General features: G+C 50.7%; 1 protein-coding gene across 3 annotated transcripts in view; it reads right to left on the reverse strand.

The window, feature by feature from the left end:
• Nucleotides 1–8,944: 8,944 nt before the first annotated feature.
• The window catches only part of VSTM2L (V-set and transmembrane domain containing 2 like), a 37,705-nt gene continuing 26,891 nt past the window's right edge, over nucleotides 8,945–19,758 (reverse strand). For 2 of the 3 annotated variants that reach the window (XM_040447087.1, XM_040447088.1), the window contains one exon: nucleotides 8,945–10,356. In XM_040447087.1, the coding sequence (XP_040303021.1) occupies nucleotides 10,084–10,356 (273 nt within the window). In that variant the 3' untranslated portion in view covers nucleotides 8,945–10,083. The other variant, XM_040447089.1, reaches the window with a different exon arrangement.

Consider the following 19,758-nt stretch of genomic DNA (forward strand, 5'->3'; position numbering starts at 1 on the left):
AGAAACAATGAGAAATACTAAAAATGAAAGTATTATTGAAGTGAATTCAAATGGAATAAACTCTAAATCAAACACATTTGAAGAGATAGTGAATTGATAGATAGTCCTGAGTAATTCACGTAGATGGAGATAAAGAAATGGAAAATATGAAAGCGCCAGTTAAGACATGGTAAACCAGGGGCGCCTGGGTGGCTCAGTCGGTTGAGTGTCCGACTTTGGCTCAGGTCATGATCTCACGGTTTGTGAGTTCGAGCCCTGCATTGGGCTCTGTGCTGACAGCTCAGAACCTGGAGTCTGCTTCAGTGCTTCAGATTCTGTGTCTCCCTCTCTGCCCCCACCCCGCGTGCTCGCTCTCTCTCTCTCTCTCTCTCTCTCTCTCAAAAATAAGTAAACATTAAAAAATAAAAAAAAGAAAGACATGGTAAACAGATTGAAAGTTTCCAACATATGTGTAATAGAAATTCGAGAAGGATAGAATGAAGGTTGTAATGAAGTTACAATATTTAAGATAGGGTGGCTGAGAATATTTCAGAGTCAGAAAGAAAGTCCTCAGGCAAAAAACACATACCAACAGTTAAAACAAGTTGGTAAAAAATATATCTCAACCAGAAAAATTGTAATGATAGAGCAGAATGTCAAAGGTAAAGAGAAAAATCTTGAGTTACAAAAGAAATTGCCTGTGAAAGAATGCCAATTGAGCTGACAGAAGATTTCTCATCGATAGCAACAGATGACAGAGACAAAGAGTAATATCCTAAACATGCAGAAGGAAAGGCATAATCAACCTACCTCAATGCACAGCTAGATGAACACTGAGAAAGGAGAGCAAATGACAGACATTTTCAGCCTTTCATAGGTTAAGATAGTTTACCACCCAAATCCTCATTGAAAAGATTAATAAAGTATGTATTTCAGCAAAACAGAAAGTGAAAGAAGAAAAACACTAGGTCAGAAATTGGTCAAATATATTGGTAAATCTAGTTAATTTCTGATCATATAAATATGAATTTTTATGAAAAATAGTGTAATTAAAATTCTAGACTATTACCAGGAAGATGGGGTGGGGGGGCAGATCAATTAGTAGTTACATTGTATTAAAGGGGTTGTCTTGTCAAAAGGAAAATAGAGTTACTGAATAAACTGTTAGGAAAATACATAGTTAAATAAGTATGTTAAAAAGTAAAATAAAACCACTAAAAGAAATGTGATTTATAGCTTTCAAATAAGTGGGGAGGAAAAGGGATGGGGTACTATTCGTCAAACAGTCAAGAAAAAAAATTAAACTAATCACACATACTCTTCACCCCACCTCACCCACCAAAATCCCATGGTAATAGAAAACACACACAACACACACACAAAATAAGATGTAGAAAATAAATCCAAATAAATCAGTAATCACAATAAATGTAAGTGGACTAAACTTACCTATTAAAGACAGAGACTGTCAAATGATTTTTTTTCTTTTAAAAATCAAAATCCGGCTAGTAGCTATGTATAAGAGATACTATACCTAAGACAATGACACAGAAATGTTCAAAACAGACAGAAAAAGATAGCCCAGGCAAATAATAACCAAAGAAAATTGGTCTAACAATGTTAATATCAGGCAAATTAGAATGTAATGCAAAAAAGCACTACTAAGGATAAAGTGGGTCATTATATTTATGATGAAACCAAGCATCCCATCAAGAGGGTGAAAACTCATGAACATAACTCCTTCCCTAGAATTTGAATGGAATCCTATTGCAACTACACTTATTCAAGGATTGATGGTTCATTAAACTGAATCTTTGTGCAGGCTTAAGTCCCTTAATGTGGAAAAAGATGAGAAATGAGGACAAAGGGAGATTAAAAAATAAGGTCGCTTAATAAATTATTAACCATAAAGCTATGGGCTAAATCAACATAACTGCAACTAGAACAATAAAGGCCTAGCACACCCTAAATCACTTGTGGTACATTTGCATATTACATTAGAACATTTATGTAACTGTAGCCTAGAAAATGGTCTTTATTAAAATGTGCCCACAGTTAACACTTTCAGAAACCAAACTCACGTGGCTCCAAATGCAACTCAGCAAGCCTAACCTCCTTCTCTTTGGGGCAGGAGTAGAGACAGTAAAAGGGCTGAGTTGTCGTTGAAGGAGATCTTGGAGGGTCAAGAAACCTAGGGCATTTGACAGAAATCGCATTTGATGACTTTGTAGACAAGAAAGATGAATGAGTTGGATGAGGCACAATTAGGTAAATTTGTCTTGGGCCCCAAAGGGCAGCTGATTAATAGATGCTGTTAAGCAGGAGGAAAGTTCTTAATTGTAGAGTTCTATAAGCCAGGCTCAAATCCTGGGTCTCTCATTCATTTACCAGCTAGGTGACCTTGGGAATTTTTTTCATTTCTCTGGGTATCAGTCTCCCCAGAGATTGCTGTCCATCTCAAGGATCAATGTGAGAATTAAATGAGATAACCCATTAAAACACTTGGCACATGACAAGTACTCAACAAGCGATACTTCCTATTCTGTAGGATAGGAGCCACATGTATGATACAAGTTTCAGAGTTTTGGTGACATAGAGTTCAATAGTATAGAACAGCAGTTTGTAATCTGGGCTGCAATAATAGGAGCATGCTCTTGATACTGAGGGAGGTGATAGTTCTGCTCTGCTTAACTAACACTGGTCAGACCCCCGTCTTGAGTAGTGATTTCATCTGGGGAAGCCATATTTTTATAGGGACCTAGACCAGTGGTTCTCCAACTGTGGTCCCCAAGACGAGCAGCATCATCACAGTGAGGGAATTTGTTAGAAATGCAAATTATTGAGACTCACTCCAGTGTTTGCTGAATCGAAAACTCTCAGAGTGGGACCTAGAAATGTACGTTTTAACAAGCTAACGTTAACAAACATTAACATGATTCTGATGCATGCTAAAGTTTGGGAACTACTGACCTAGACAGACAGACATATTAAAAACATGTCTCTTGAGTCCATTGAAGGACCTGAAGATGTTCAGCCTCAAGGAGAAAAGATGTGATCAATCTAAATAAGGGTCAGATGGAAGAAGGAACGGGCTTGTTTCTCCATGTGACTCCAGTGATGGTTAGGATCAAGGCATGGAAAACATGGGGGAACAAAAATAACATGGTGGGTTGAAGAAACTGCTCTTGTCTTCAAGTAACTGACAACTGACCCAACTGGCCTAAACCATAAGGGATTTATTGGTTGATAATAGGAATCCAGAGGTAGGGAGGTTCTTGTCTAATTCACTCAATCCACTGCATCCTAAAAGACCTAGGCTTTTCACACCAGTTGCTTCTACATCTCAAGTGGATCAGCTGCTCTCTGCATGGTTGCCCAATGGTAGGAGAAATTCCCAGCTCACATGTCCAGACACTAGGGAGCAGAGGAAGAAAGTATGACTTCCTTGTGTCTCCTTTTAAGAAACCTTTCCCAAGAGGGGCTCCACTCTGCCTCCAGCAGATGTCCCCTCAAATGTCACGGTGAATGTAACACAGCAGGTCACATGACCCTTCTTCAGCTAGTCCCCAGCCAGGATAATGGAATTGCCAGCCCTGGCTTAGACCAGGGTTTATCCACCTCTTCTGTGCCATGGACCTCTTTGGCAGTCTGGCAAAACCTATGGACCCCTTCTCAGAAGACTGTTTTTAACTGCATAAAATAAAATGATAGCATTACAAAGGAAACCAATTACATTGAAATACAGTTTCCAAAATATATTTTTGGAAATGTGTGATATAGGAATAAACTTGCTTCTTTATTAGTGCATTAAATAACAAATTCTAGCAGCAGATCTAATAACAACCATAATTTTGTAGTAGTGATGAGTGTGAACAGTGTTCTGAGACACTGTAATAACTTTTGTGATATGAAAATATTTGTGATTTCTCTTGGTGATAAAGTCACAAAGTTGCTGCCCACACTACTGTGGTTTGTTGCTTACATTCATAAGAGAAGGAAATGCTAAACTTCAGTTGGAGCTTAGTAAAAACAGAGATGTAGCGGTTGTTTTCCCCATGAAAGTTGGTGAATCCCATGCCTATGATCCACGGACCCCTGATTGGGGTGATCTGTGGACTCCACACAAAGAGCCCCTAGCTTAGATTAATCAAGATTCACACGCTGGGGCTAGGAGCGGGCAAGTCTTCGCTGAGACAAATGGCCTAAAACCAGTGTGGATCCCTAAGCTACATCAAGACAAAATCGAGCAACACAAGAAGTGGGAGTGGGGAGGGAGGGAGAGCTCAGTCACCGCGTGGCGTGCATAGCAGGATTCCCTCCATTTTATTTACTTTTGGTTCCTGGTTAATTTTTGAAAAATATTTATGTGCATATCAAGTTACAGACGCAACACTTGCCCGTTACAAATGTTCAGCTCACTGGGGTATGTTCCTTCTGTTCTACTCCTTAGAAGGGACCACAGCTCTCAGCTTGGGGGGTGTCTTTTCAGACAAGTCGCTGTGCACACAAGGCATCCCAACAGCTCACGAGCTAGCATGTGTGAGCAGTGCAGGTTCCCAGGCCCTGCCCCCCTCCGCGTTGGTGAGTGAGAGCAGCTTCTGTGTGCCAAATGCGAAGTTCACCTTGTCCCCTTAAATTCTACCCCCCCGCAATGATTTGAGATTGTCAGATTTGTTGGGGGAGAGCAGTTGGATAGACTCTCTCAGATTCAAAGTGTGTATTCATCTGTCTGGTGCTATATTTCCATGTTTTAAGGATTTCCCACACACTATCTGAAACACCTTGAGTGTGGCAAGCAGTTCATAGAACCGTATTTGGAGAATCATTACCTGCAACAGCAAATCATTAGAAATAACTTAGCCCTTAGGGTAATTGTGGTGCCTCCACGTGCTGGAATGCTCTTTCGGTTAGCAGCAAAAACGAGAGCTGGTAAGAAGCAAGGACTGTGACATGTGGTTAAGTGAAATACACACCCACTTTTATGAAATGTATTATTATTATTTTCTCTATGTGTGTCTGTTTCTTTAAAGGATCATATGGTGCAGTGTTTCTCAAACTATCCATTGGCCACCTCCATCAGAATCCTGTTGGACATAGATTCCCTGGGCTCCACTCTAGAACTACTGGGTCAGAATCTCCAGGGATAGAGCCCCCAAACCTGGGCTGCTCACAAGCTCCCCTGACTCAGATGCCCGGGTTTGGCCAAAGTGTGGGCCTCGGTAGGCAGCAGACCCCACTCATTTCCAGGGTCCCTGGTGGGGCTCCTGAGTCCCTCTCCCCTTTCCCTGGACCAGGCCTCCGTCATCCTCTGCCCCAACCTGGTTCCTCATTCAGGTGCTGGGATGATTTTGGAACTGTGCCTGGACCTGTAGGTCGCTCATCACATAGCCGGGACTTGCCAGGACTGAGAACACAGTTCTGCCCTGAACCCGGAGGGCCAGCCCCTGGGCTGAAACTTCGACATGCTCTCACCTCCTAAAATGGGGCATCCCTGCCTCACACCCTGAATCCTGGGGTGAAGGACCAAGAATGGGGAGCAGATGCCTTGTTCTTGCTTTCAGTTATCCCATCCCCACCCTGCACAAGGTGGGTGCAGGGAATGGGAAGCCCTGGACAGGATTAACAGGGGAGCCCTGAGAGGGGCATACACCAGGCAGCCAGGGTAGGTGGGGTTTGGGCCAGAATTCGGAGCCTTGGAGACCAAGGGAGCTGGGGGCTAGAGATGCGAGAGTAAGGGAGCTGAGCAAGAGTATGGGAAGAAGTCCCTGGCCAGGAGTTTGCTCTCTCTCCCCATCATGAGACCCACCTACGGGCATTAGCTATTGATGTAAGCAGGGATCTGAGGCAAGAGGGGGCCTGGACATCTGAATTTATAAGAAGCACACCAGCCCCATTATTCTTATGGTGGTACACAAAGGGGAACGTGGCCTGCAGCTAAGCTGCGGGTGTCCAGAGGTTTATCTGAGACTTGAGGACAGAACTAGGTACCCTTTTAGAAACTTCTGTCCACCAGATGCTCTGAGGTCAGCACAACGGGGCTCTGGCTTCCACATAAGAATCACAGCAATATTGGGGCGCCTGGGTGGCTCAGTCAGTTAAGCATCTGACTTCAGCTCAGGTCATGATCTCACAGTTTGTGGGTTCGAGCACCACAGTTTGTCGGGTTCTGTGCTGACAGCTCAGAGCCTGGAGCCTGCTTTGGATTCTGTGTCTCCCTCTGTCTCTGCCCCGCCTCCACTCATGCTCTGTCTGTCTCTCTCTCAAAAATAAATAATAAACATTGAATTTTTTTTTAAAAAAGAATCACAGCAATATTAATAGGGAGTCAGAATTTCCTGGGTGCCTCCCACGGGCACCGTGCTGTATTTAGGAGCAGCTCCTTTCTTTCAACAGATTTACTGAGATATAATTCACACACCATACAGTTCAGCCACGTAAAGTATACAATTCAGTGGTTTTCAGTATCTTCACAGAGCTGTGCATCCATCACCACAATCCCTTTTAGAATATTTCAGTCATCCCCAAAAGAACCCCCCTACCCATTAGCATTCATTTCCCTCTCTCCTCTCCCCCTAGCCCTGGCAACCACCAGGCTGCTTTCTGTCCCTGTGGATATTCCTGTTCTGGACATCTCATATAAATAGAATCATCCAGTATGTGACCTTTTGTGTCTGGCTGCTTTCACTTAGAATAATATTTCCAAGGTTCATCTATTATGGAGCGTGTAGGATTCCTTTTTATTGCCAAGTAATATTCCATTGTCTGGATATGCCACATCCTGTGTATCCATTCATCACTTGATGGGTATGTGGGTGGTTTCCACTTTTTGGCTATTAGGCATAATGCTGCTGTGAGTATTCCTGCATACGTTTCTGTGCACAATACATGTTTTCAGTTCTCTTGGGTATATACACGGGAGTGGCACTGCTGGGTCACAGAGTAGCTCTATGTTTAACATTCTGAGAAACTGCCTATTTTCCCAAGCTGCCGCATGACTTGATAATCCCGCCCGCAGAGTATGAGTGTTCGCCAATGCTTCTTATTATCTTTTTGATTCTCGTCATCAAAGTGTGTGCAAAGTGGAATCTCATGATTTCTATTTGTACCTTCCTGGGAGCTTCCCCATTTCACAGAAGAGGAAACTGAGGCTCGGGGAGGTGAAGAGCCGTGCCCGAGGTCCTGAGGATGTCCAGCAAGGATGGATAGAGGCAGGATTCTAACCCAGGCACTCCTCTCCCCTGGGTTGCATTCCCAATGGAGCAAGAAAACTCCCTCCAAGGAGGTGAGGGCCCCTCTGAAGGTGGGAGAGACTGGAGATGGGGCACACGCCCTAGGGGGTGTGTGTAAAATGAGATCCTGTAGAATCTCGGGATTTCCCATGGAAAGCCCTTTCACCAGCGTTTGGTGCAGCGTAGGGACTCAGAGTATTATCATTCTAGCCCAAGTCTGTACCCCGCATACCTTTCCAGAGGTACGTGGGCTTGTCAGGGCCTGCCTCGCACTTTGGCATTTCTGGAAGGGACCATATTTGTTGAAAAAGGCTGGCCGCTGATCTGACAGGACCACGGGCCATATAGACCATCCAGCGCAGGGATACCTGGATTCTGCAGCAGGCCCCCAGCCCTGCTTCATAGCCTGGCTTATTCATGTCCTTATCCAGTGAGCCAGCCGGCCAGCCTCCAACCCACCCTTTCCCACACTTGATTCTCTCCATCTCAAAACTGGGGATACACACTTCCCTTTGGGGCTGCTGTGGTGATCAGCACAGGGCCGGGGGCACATTCAGTGCTCAACCAAGCACTCTTAGGTCCCAATCCCTGCCCTTGAGAGAGGGCTCACTCAGTCTGGCTGCAGGGGAGCTCGGGGACAGGCTAATGCCCCAGGCTCAGTGTGGGTGATGCCAGTGGTTCCTGTAGGTGCAGAGGAGGGACCAGCTGGCTGTGAGGGTTTCACCCGAAAGCCCCAGAAGGACACACCCTCAGGCAGAGAGATTCTCAGCAGGTGGGACTCCTCTGGCATGAGCCAAGGGGAATCCAAGCCCGGGGCATGACAGGAGAGGTGGTGATGTTCAGCAGGGGTCCAGGTCTGGAAGAGCAGAGTTCAACGACTGGGTGACCTTGGGCAAGCTACTTAACCTTTTGATGCTGTTTCCTCAACTGTCATACGGTGATGGCCACGCCCATGGGAGCAAATGAGATCCCTAAACCTCTGACCCAGCAAACCCACCTGAGAATCTCATGCTCACGTACGCCAGCAGACCTGGGTGAGAATGCCCATGGCAGTGTTATTGATAAGAGCACCCAGGTGGGAACACAAATTTTTGTCAACAGTAGACTGGATAAATCAGTTGTGGGATATTCATGCAGTAAGAAAAATGGACAAATTACAGACACATGGAACACACAAATGACGCTCACAGAGCAGTACATGCAAGGACAGAAATGATATGATTCCGTGCATATAGTTCTAAGTGAGAGACCAGACCCCACTGTATTGCTTACGATGACATACATAAGGGCAGTAAAGCTGTGAAAAGAACATGAAAAACGTGCCCAACTTAAAAGTCAGGGCGGTGGTTACTCTCTAAGAGGGAGGCAAGTGGGTATGATCAGGACCGGCTGGGCTGGGGGCTTCTGTTCTGGACTGCTGTGGTTTGGTAGGTGGTGGCTCGCCTGCATTTGCTTTATAATGTCTTTATTGACAAAACAGCGTAAACGTGTTTTATGCACTCTTCTGTATGTGTGATTGCCTCAAAATCTAAGAATAATTCAAGTGCCTGGTGACGGGACTGGAGCTGGACGAAGGCTGGTTTCCCTTGGCCCTCCCCTCGTGCCCCAGCCAGCTCACGTTCTGCTCTTGGGGGACAGAGAGCCGAAGCGAGAAGTTGCTGGCCAAGCCGTCCCCACCTGTGCCTCTCCTGCCGCACTGCTCCAGACACAAATGCCCCAGAAAGACACTCCCGAGGGTTTGTTTTGTTTTTTTTAAACCGCTTTATTCAGGTTGGCTGGTTAGTCACGGATTGGATCATGTGTACAGGGTTACCCACACACACCCCCCGGGCAGAGCCCTCGGCCTCTCCCATATCCCAACTCCCGTCACTAAGGGGTGGCCAGAGGTTTGAGCCAGTTCCCAGGGGGTGTTGGGCCCAATAGAAATATTTACAAATCACCAGGGGGCGGGTGTCCCCCCTGATTAGGAATTGTGAGGAGGTTGGTACTGGGGGGCTTTGGGCTCCCAACAGCCCCAGGCCCTTGAGTGGGCGTGGCATGGGCCCCAGAAGGGGGCTGGGACGTTGGGAGCTGGCAGAGGGGGGCTCCTGGGAGAGCCTCGAAGACCCTCAAAGGGGTCCTGCTGGTGCAAAACTCTGCATTGGGCCACTGGGTCAGAGGGGAAAAGGCCCTCCTTTGGACTCGCCACATAAACGGGCAGATTCCTGGTCCCCCCACCTCTGCAGAAGGTGGGACAGGGAGCTGTTTCTTAGGTATAAGGAAGCTGGACAGGAAGGACCCACCAGGAGGCAGTGAGGTGTCTCCCTCTCCTCCCAGGGCCCGAGTGACCCTGTTTACAGGCCACGGGCTCAGAGCAAGGCTCCCCTGGGGGCTCTGTCGCCAAGGGAGAGGCCCTAGTTCTGCTCAGAAGATTCAAGTCCAAGTTCAGGGAGGGGTCACTGTCCACACCCCCAGGTTCAAGCGGGGGATGATGGGGAAGGAGGGAGAATAAAGCTGGGAGGCCCTGGCTTGGGACAGGATGGGGAACAAGCAAGCAAAGCAAAACACTGGACTCCACTGAAGCTGGTGACAGAGAGGCAACCTGGCCCTGGCATGGTGCCCACCCCGGCGTTCGGGGCGGTCGTCCCCTTAGTGCCCGGGGCCACCTTCTCTGAGCCAGGTCACCGCAGGGGTCTGAAAAGGGAGGGTCGGGCAGGGCTTACATGCTGAGCAAGGGAGTGGTGGGCAGAGGGCCGACGTGGTGGCCACAGGCAGTCTTGGGGATGGGGAGGCGGCTGGACCCAGGCGGTCCCGTCCCCAGGGGTCCAGCGGCTCCTCATGCACTCTGTACAGCTGTAGGGGCGCGGGGTGGGTGGGCGGCCAGGTGGGCATCAGTCTAGAGGCTGCAGGCCTCCTCATCCAACGAACGCTTCCGCAGCTCCTTGCCCGGCTTTGGGGGGGGTGGGGCGGGCGCAGCGGGCGGGGCTTCGGGCAGGTGCAGGACCGAGTTCTCCCCCGGCTGCACCCGAAGGTAGGCCTTGACCTTGTGGTGCCGGGCCTTGCCGTCGCTGAAGTCGATGACACGGCACTCGTAGGTGCCTTCGTCCGTGGGCTTCACCCTTGACAGACGCAGTTTGTGGGAGATGTTGCTGCCTACCACCTTGACCACCTGGGGAAGGGGACAGAGAGACCATGACCTGGCCATCAGGTGGGAGCTGGGAAGACGGGGAGCGCTGGAACCAGGAGCACGCTTGTAGCATGGGGCCCCAGAGACACTCCCACAAGGGCAGTGGGAGGCTTGCAGGAGAGTGAGTTAAATAGCAAAAAAGTAGAAATGACTTCAGTGTCCATCAACAGAACGAATAAGTAGGCGGTAGTCAGTTGATCTGATGGAATACCGCACAGCCGTTAAAAAGCCTGAGCTAGAATTGGGCTCAGGGACCTTCAGGGAGGGAGAGCTCATTGCCGAGCCCCTCAGGGCCACGTCATTTCTGTAAATAAACGCATAAAAACACTCCATCCTGGCTTTGGAGACAACGTGTGTGCAAGTGTGAAAGCAGACGGGAGGGGATGCAGTGGTCGTCTCTGGGCTGGAGCCCAGGGGAGGTCCGTGAACCTGGGATAGACTGCAAAGTGAAGTCTTCGCTTAGTGTGAAATGTTCTACTTCTTTAAAAAAAAAAAAAAAGGCAGGGCAGGGCGGGGCAGGGGGAGGGGTCGCCTGGGTGGCTCAGACAGAGTTCGGCTCAGGTCATGATCCCACGGTTCACGAGTTTGAGCCCCGCGTCAGGCTCTGTGCGGACAGCCCGGAGCCTGGAGCCTTCTTCAGATTCTGTCTCCCTCTTTCTCTGCCCTTTCCCCACTAGTACTCTCTCTCTAAAAAATAAATAAAACATTAAAAAAAAAAAAAAGGTTGCTGATCACATAGATATCAGGATACTAACTTCACTCCAGTTGTGGGGAGCAAGAGTATCTGTAATATTTGTCTTTGTACTTTGGCTCTGTGCTTATTTGATTGGGTTTAAATTAAAAAAAAATTTTTTTTAAATGTTTATTTATTTTTGAGACAGAGACAGAGCATGAACGTGGGAGGGTCAGAGAGAGAGGGAGACACAGAATCTAAAACAGGCTCCAGGCTCTGAGCTGTCAGCACAGAGCCCGACACGGGGCTCGAACTCACAGACCGTGAGATCATGACCTGAGCCGAAGTCGGACGCCCAACCGACTGAGCCACCCAGGTGCCCCTAAATTTTTTTTTAATGTTTATTTATTTTTGAGAGAGACAGAGTGCGAGTGGGGCAGGGGCAAAGAGAGAGAGAGACACAGAATCCAAAGCAGGCTCCAGGCTCTGGGCTGTCAGCACAGAGCCCGACGTGGGGTTCGAACCCATGGACCATGAGATCATGACCTGAGCTGACGTCGGACGCTTAACCGACTGAGCCACCCAGGCTCCCTGGGTTTAAAATGTTTTATTTTAAAATTGAAATATGGGGCACCTGGGTGGCTCAGTCGGTTAAGCGTCTCACGTCAGCTCAGGTCATGATCTCATGGTCCATGGGTTCGAGCCCCGTGTCGGGCTCTGTGCTGACAGCCCAGAGCCTTGGAGCCTGCTTTGGATTCTGTGCCTCCTTCTCTGTCTGCCTCTCCCCATCTCATGCTCTGTCTCTTTGTCTCTCAGAAATGAATAAATGTGGGGCACCTGGGTGGCTCAGTTGGTTGAACATCCGACTTTGGCTCAGGTCATGCTCTCCCAGTTCAGGAGTTCAAGCCCCACATCTGAGCTTTCAGCTCAGAGCCTAGAGCCTGCTTCGGATTCTCTGTCTCCTTCTCTCTCTCTGCCCCTCTCCCACTCGTGCTCTGTCTCTCTCTCTCTCAAAATTAAATAAGCATTAAAAAATTAAAAAAAAAAGAAATGAGTAAATGTTAAAAAAAATAATAAAATAAAATAAAATTGAAATATAACTTGTATGCGGTAAAGTGCATACAGTTTGATGAAATTGAACTCATGTATGCCTGTGTGGCCACCACCCAGAGCGAGGCATGGGACACTTATAACCCTCTAGGGCACACCCTTGCGGTCCTTCCTCATCAATACTCACCCCCACCTACTCTGACTTTTGTCACTATCGATTAGTTTTGTCTGTCCTTGAACTCTTTTCGGGTGTGGCTTCTTCCACACAAGAGAGTGTCAGTGAGACTGCTTCATGTTGTTGCAAGACTCAGTTTGTCCTTTTGCATCGCTGAGTAGTATTCCATCACAGGACCACACCACAATTGGTTTATCCAGCCACCAGTTGATGGACAGGTGGGGAGTTACCAGATTAGGGCTCTTATGAATAAACCCGCAGCGAATATAGAGCTACTAAGAATTTTTGCCAACGAGAAGAGAAAAGGTTGTCACTGGGGAAGCTGGGTGAAAGGCAAGCGGACTCTCTGATCTATTACTGCCCCTTTCTGTGAATGCACAGTTCACCATAAGAAGTTAAAAAGGGTAGGGGGAGGGGCGCCTGAGTGGCGCAGTCGGTTAAGCGTCCGATTTCAGCCAGGTCACGATCTCGCGGTCCGTGAGTTCGAGCCCCGCGTCGGGCTCTGGGCTGATGGCTCGGAGCCTGGAGCCTGTTTCCGATTCTGTGTCTCCCTCTCTCTCTGCCCCTCCCCCGTTCATGCTCTGTCTCTCTCTGTCCCAAAAATAAATAAACGTTGAAAAAAACATATATATAAAAAAAAAAAAGGGTAGGGGGAGCTGGGCCTGGAGAGGACAGGTGGGAGGGGCTCCCATCCTTCCCGGTCCCCTTCTTACTTGCCTGCCCTGCCCCGTGCAGCCCCCACCCTGTCTAGACAGAACGGGGGAGAGCGGTCCCCGGCCCCTTCTCCCTGACCTCACCACCTGCTGGCATCACTACGGGCTCGCCAGGCCAGGCGGGAGCCGAGCGGGCTTCAGACCTGCAGCCCCAGCCCTGAGCCCTACTGGTCCCTCTCCCCTGGGGTGGGGACCAGCGGGGGGGGGGGTGCGGAAAACCAGCTGTCATGTTCTTGCCAAGCCCCAGCTCGTGGAGCCGGGAGGCCCCCGCCGGCCGCCCTTGCAGTGAGGAGGCCAAGACGCAAAAGAGGGCCCTCTCCGCAGGGGCGCGTTCACTGCAGACGTGCCTGGGCCTGTGCTGGGCACACGCACGTGTGGCTTACACTCATCCCACTGACCTGCTCGGGCCCCTGGGCCCCCTTCGTCTCCTCCAAATGCCAAGCTGTCTCTCTGACATCACGGCCTTTGCACACGCTGGTCTCTCTGCCTGGATGCTGTTCCCCCACCTCTCTTCACCTGCTTGACCCCCGTTCATTTTCAACAGCACCTCCTCCAAGACGCCCTCAATCACAACCCCCCGTTTATTTCCTTCACAGCAGTTATTACAGTTTGAGAACCATTTCTTCGTTGACTTGATTTTGGTTTCTTTCCCTGGCCAAACTAAAAACACCATGAAGACAGGGATGGTACTTATTTTGTTCATCTTAGTGACCATCCAGGGCCTTGTCCTCTGTAAGCAACAACCAACATTTGTTGAATGAGTGGACTCAGGCTAGGTCCTTCTTTCTTCAAGGGAAGTGGTACCCAGATCTCATGCTTTCTAATTTGAGGTCACGTTACACATGACTATACCCACCTTACAGATGGTGAAATGAAGGCTCAGAAAAGAAAAGGGGCTTCCTGTGGGCACTGAGTCAGCGAAGGGCAGAGCTGGGAACTAAACCCAGGCCTGACTCCATGCATGCATGCTACCCCTCCAAATGGTGTGACAGGCCCATCAAGAGTCACCCAGCACCGGCAGGGCCACAGGGGTGCTTCCCAGGCTCCAGGAGGGAAGAAGAGGGGTGGTTGGGTGGACAGCCAAGGAGCCTGGCCCATCTTCTCTGGTTCTGAGCCTTCCGGCTGGCTGGCCGTCACCCCCACAAAGCAGGAAAACATGGGCTTCTGGTAGAGTAGGAGGCACGAGATGGGACACAGGCAGGACTCCCAGTAGTGAGACGGTGAGGCTCTCCCAGGCACCCCTCTTGGTGTGGGGCTGAGGACCAGCCTCCCCTGCCCAGCTCCAGGCTGGGCCCAGCTGGAGGCCACCGGCCCTGCTGATTCCATCACCTCTGACCAAGGGCACAGGGAGGCCCTGTGGCCCTGCCATGCTCTCAGGCGAGTTAGGAGATGCTGTTGCAAATGCGCAGCGGGGAGCGAATTACCTCAACATCTGTTTCCCTCACGGATATTAATTATCCTTCATTTGTCAACCCTACAAGGCGCTAATGGAGTAATAATGCGAAGCACTGGGAGCAGCCGCTCCTAGGGAGGGAGCACCAGCCACAGGCCCCCCCCCCCCCCCCCCCACGCCAGGCGAGGCCTGGACCAGCCCTCCCCAGGCAGTCTGCTCTGCGCCCCCCCCCCAACCCTGTCGCCCCTTCTGCCAGCAGAACAGAGGCCTCTCAGAGAGGAGGAGGGAGTCCGGGAGCACTGCCAGGGTGCTGGGAGGCCGGGTCTGACCCCAGCAAGCCACCAGCACCCAGGCTCTTGGGCTGGATTCATCGTGCCTTTGGTGGACATTTGGCAAGAACGCACTATGAGCTGGGTGCTGGGGTCACAGCTGGGAAGCAGCCAGACCCCAGCAATGCTGCACGGGCTCACCGAGAGCCCAGACCCCACACCGAACCCCGCACCTCAGGAAGAGTGCCACATGAGACACGGCTCTCTCCGGCCCTGGTGTCTACCCTTTTAAGCACCATCTGGAGAAGGCAAATAATAAAAACCATAACAGCAGTAAGAGTAGGGCTCGCAGCCAGTGTTTACAGAGCACTTGATCACTATGAGGCGATGTGCTAAAAGCCTCATGCATCATTTTTGAGCCTCGCGATAACCCCGTGATGTAGGCCCTGCCAGGATACCCATTGCATGGGTCAGGAAACTGAGGCTCAGAGAGGTAAGGTGATTTGCCCAAGGCCATCCAGCTGGTGACAGAGACCAGGCCTTAACCACATCTCTGGTGAGCCTCCCGTGACCAGTACACCACAGGTGTACCTTTCACCCTTTCCTACCTCCTTCCCTAGGTCCCCAGCCTTCCTTGTCTTGAGGGAGCCCGGCCCATCCTCAGAGGTATATCTTATGGGAGGGGGTCCACCATCCTGCTCCAGCTTCTTGGGGGCGGAGGAAGCAGCCTGTTGGATTTCCTCATTCACAAACTGGGCAGAAAACCCTATGGCTCAGCCCTCCAGCGACACCGGAGAGGCCAGGAGGAGAGGAGACCCCCGCACGGCAGCCTGGCTGTAAATCATAATCACCTCAGCACAAGCATCGACAGGCCTTAGCAGTGCAATTAAGCACCTAATTATGCTGAAAGAGACAAGGCGAGTCCATGCCATGACCAGGCTCAGCCTCCTCCCTGCTCACCCATGGCCCAAGCCTTTCTGGGCCTGGCAGGGGCACCCCTGGGCCCTCAGGGCTGGGATCTTTCTCCAGAGCCACACCGGGAAGAATGAAAGGTGCTGATATGTGTCCATGGTGCCAGACCTCTCCTACCTGCAGCCTCATGGCTGAGCCTGAGAGTGACAGGGTGGCCCCGGGAAGGTGCTGGGGTGGGAATGGGGCATCAGATGGTCCCTACCCCACGCCAGGGCCTGCTCTGAGCTCTGCCACTCCCGTGCAGCTTTCATCAGCCCCTTGGCTTGTTCAGAATCCAACCCGGTCTCTCCGAATCTCGACCCCAGAAGGCCTCACCTGCTCCAGCCAGACCCTCCCACGTCATCACTGCCTTTGCTGCTTCTGCACTCTGGCACAGTCAATCCCAGAATCCCACCGATCTTCGCTCTGAACATCACTGGGCCCCTCCCCTTCTCTCCAGAGTCCAGCCCCCTTGCACTGGCCAGGGTCCCAGCTTCTCTCACCTGGTCATCATCCCAGCCTCCTCCCAGGTCTCCCCAAAGCCACTGTGGCCCCTCCTAATCTGTTCTCCATGACAGCCAGACAGATCTTTACACAATGTCCCCAACTCAGGGCCCTTCCATCCATAGCTCCTGGCAGTACTTGCCCAGGCCCCTTGGGGTCTCATCCCCACCTGCGCCTTGGCCACACCAGCCTCCTGCAGTCCTCCAACCTACACACCAAGCCAAGATCCCTGCTCCTAGTCATCAACACCTCTATACTTCAGTGCTTACTTCAAATAGCACCCCCTCCAGGAAGCCCTCCAGAACCTCCAGACTAGGCCAAGTCCTCTGTTACTGGCTCAGACCCCTCCCAGGCAGCTGTCCTCATTTTGATGGTCACAGTTGTAATTTTATTTTTCTCACGTGTGATGACTGGATTAACATCCATCTCCCACACTGGCCCGGGAGCACCCGAGGACAGGGATTGGGTGCGTGTGACCGTGCATCTTCGAGGCCCCCACCGCTCTACGGATGTTTCGGACATGACTGAGATGAATGGAGTGATTCTGGCTCCATGTGAATCTGGCCTCCCTGGAGGACCTCAGGACTTAATGCCCTTATGTATATTGTGGATCACTGCAGGGATTTAAGATAGAAACGCCTACAGCAGAAAATAAAAATCGCAGTCAACCACGAGCCACCACTTGGCCTGTTAATTCTTTGGGAAGGAGACAGACGTCGTGCACTGCTCCAGCTGTTCCAGCCCTCCGCCGGAAACACCCGGTGTCCACATGTGCACCACACCTGTGGAGCAGCTGGGTGGCTTTCGCAGGGGCTTGGCCCACCCGGCAGCTTGGTCTGACAAAGGCCACTGTCTTTCAACGATTCATGGAGATTTCATGGAGACCCCAGAGACAGGCTGCACTGGCTTCCTGAGGCCTCTTCAGGGCTGTCCCCTTTGAGTTAGGTCAAAAGAAAAACTTGCAGAACTTGAAAACCACCAATAAGAAAAAGAATTTGCCTGAGCCACAGAAATGAGGCCCTGAAGGTAAAACCCCCAGCATATGCAAGCTACCAAGGGAGATGTGTTTAGGCCAGGGGTCCTTCCCCAGGTCCCAAGTGAAATGAGATCATTGATGGGAAGCAAAGCGCTCATCATGGTTCCTGGCATATGGCAGGCACTCTCTAAATGTTAGCTGCTTTATTATTATTACTGTTGTCTCACAGAGGCCTGTCCTCCTACATAACTGGCCTCCCTCCAAGATTCTCAGCTCTTTCGTCACCTCACCTGTCTCCTGCACAGGAACTGGGCCCCCTTTCATGCTCCAGCCACCCCCCTGCATGCTGGGAATAGGGGTCTTATGACCACAAATTCATGGGCGGTTTTTAATCTAGCAAACCACACTCATTCACACAGCCAATCTCTAGGACTTCATACTATACAAAGTGTTTGGGCTCAGGGATGCCAGGTGTGGGCCCCACTGCGTCCTCAGCACAGTCGATCCTGAACCTTCCCGGGGTTACCATGGCAGCCCCAACAGGTCACCGAGCCCTCCGGCACCAGGCCCCTGGAAGCTGATGCCACTTCCTGCCCCAGAGCCTGAGACCCCACGGTGCCCACGCTGCCCAGCCAGCGCGTGATGCTATTTAGCTCCCACAGTGTTTTTCAAATTAGGTCCCCAAAGTTAAAAATCAGGAGCTGCCCCAGTTGGTTGAGTGTCTGACTTCGGCTCAGGTCATGACCTCCCAGTTTGTGAGTTCGAGCCCCGCGTCGGGCTCCGTGCTGACAGCTCGGAGCCTGGAGCCTGCTTCGGATTCTGTGTCTCCCGCTCTCTCTCTGCCCCTCCCCAGCTTGTGTTCTCTCTTTCTCTCAAAAATAAATAAACTTAAAAAAAAAAAATAAAAAACAAAAACCAATTAACTTTTTAAAAAATCAGGAACTGCCCATCACAATCAGGACTTTTAGAAGGCATGGGGCTACCGGGCCGAGTTCCTGCCTGGCTCATTTGGCTGGTCCAGATACAGGGCCTGGGTTCTAGGCCCCGTGGCCCCACAGGAGCCACTCTGTGCCTTCATGTCACCTGTACATGTACAGGTACAGGTACAGGCAGGGATGCACATCATACTGGCCTGTCCGTGCACCAAAATCTGTGTCTGGGTTTATACCACCGTTGGCCTGGGTGTGTGTTTGTATATACCATTCAGTTATTTATTGGGCACCTACTATGTACCAGGCGCTGTACTAGGCTCTGGGAATGTAACAAGTTCATCAGGCAGGCACAGTCCCAGCCCCAGGTGTTGGGGGGACAGCTATGAAACAAATACACACATGGGTGATTGCAGATGGAAATGTGGCCAGAAGGGAAAAGGGGTGCCAGCTGAGCCACAGGGTCAAGGGAGGCATCCTGAGCTGAGCTCCGAAGGAAGAGAGAGGAGTTTTCTGGGCAGAGGAACCGGCCCATGCAAAAGCCAGGAGGTGGGAGGAAACGGGAAGGCAGAAAAGCAACCAGAGTTGGGAGGAAGGGGAGCCAGGTCAAGCAAGATGAGACAGCACAGAGGGTGAGAAGAGTGAGTCGAGCGGAGCCTTGAAGGCCATGGAGACAAGTCTGAGCCTTCTGGACTGCGGGAAACCAGGATGTGCATCTGTTCACAGGTGTAGGCTAACTCCGTGCCTGTGTATTTAGGAACTGTCGTGTGTGAGACGCTGTCTGTACGAGGAGGTAGTCTATGCCTCTCTGTGAGGTTCCTAACCAGACCCCCGGAGCCCCAGCTGGAACAGGAATCACAGGGGCTGGGGGTGGGGAGTGATTGCACAATCACGCTGAGCGCATTTATTTTATTTAACTAATTAGCAGCTTCGCATTCCCCTCACGTGGGGCCTAGCCGCTACGAATTCTAATCCTCTAAGTCAATTAGATTATTCTTCCCTTTGCCTGAGACACTCCTTAAACCCCAAAATCACAACAGAAAGAGTTGCAGGTATATTAACATATACACAGGTCTCCACCTGCCCAGGCTTCACTGGTGGGTGTCTGGGCAAGAAATGGGGCATTGCCTGTGGAGAGGGTGGGGGGCACGGGTGGAGGGGGGAGCTAGAGCTGTCCTAACCTGGAAGCGGCTTGAATTTCCAGACCCCAGCTGTGAAGGGCCCTGGGCAGACCGCGCAAATGTTGCTTTAAAGGCCCTTGTTCTCTCACATGCCCACCTCTTGTCAGAGTGGCTGCGGGGCCCTCCTCCCTAGCCTCCCTGCCTCTGTTCTGCCATCTTCAATGTCCAGCATGGCACCCCCCATGCCTGCTGGTGCCCACTCTTTACACTGCGACTTCTGCTGTGGGACAAGGCTCCTCAGCACATCTGTGTCTCATTGACCTTGGGATACTGAGCTCCCCCACAAACTCTTGAAAAGTGGTGTTAGAATCAATAGAAAAGAGTGAATTTGGAGGTCACTCGCCCCCCCCCCCCGCCCACATACACACTATACCCTTGTGGGCACCTACATTTCTAATGTTTCTAGTGGATTTACTAGTCTCCTGCCAGGCTGACCTGGTGCCCCATGTACCAATCCAGCCGGGCCCCATGGTCACACATGTCCCTAGGCCTGTCCCCATCCTCAGCATGCTTTTCTCTTTCCCTTCCTTTCTCAGTCCTGCGTGCCTCTTCCAGGCCTGGCTGGGGATG

This window comes from Herpailurus yagouaroundi, unplaced genomic scaffold (assembly GCF_014898765.1).
Source record: "Herpailurus yagouaroundi ecotype Mexico unplaced genomic scaffold, PumYag 196, whole genome shotgun sequence".
In the NCBI taxonomy this organism is placed as follows: domain Eukaryota; kingdom Metazoa; phylum Chordata; class Mammalia; order Carnivora; family Felidae; genus Herpailurus; species Herpailurus yagouaroundi.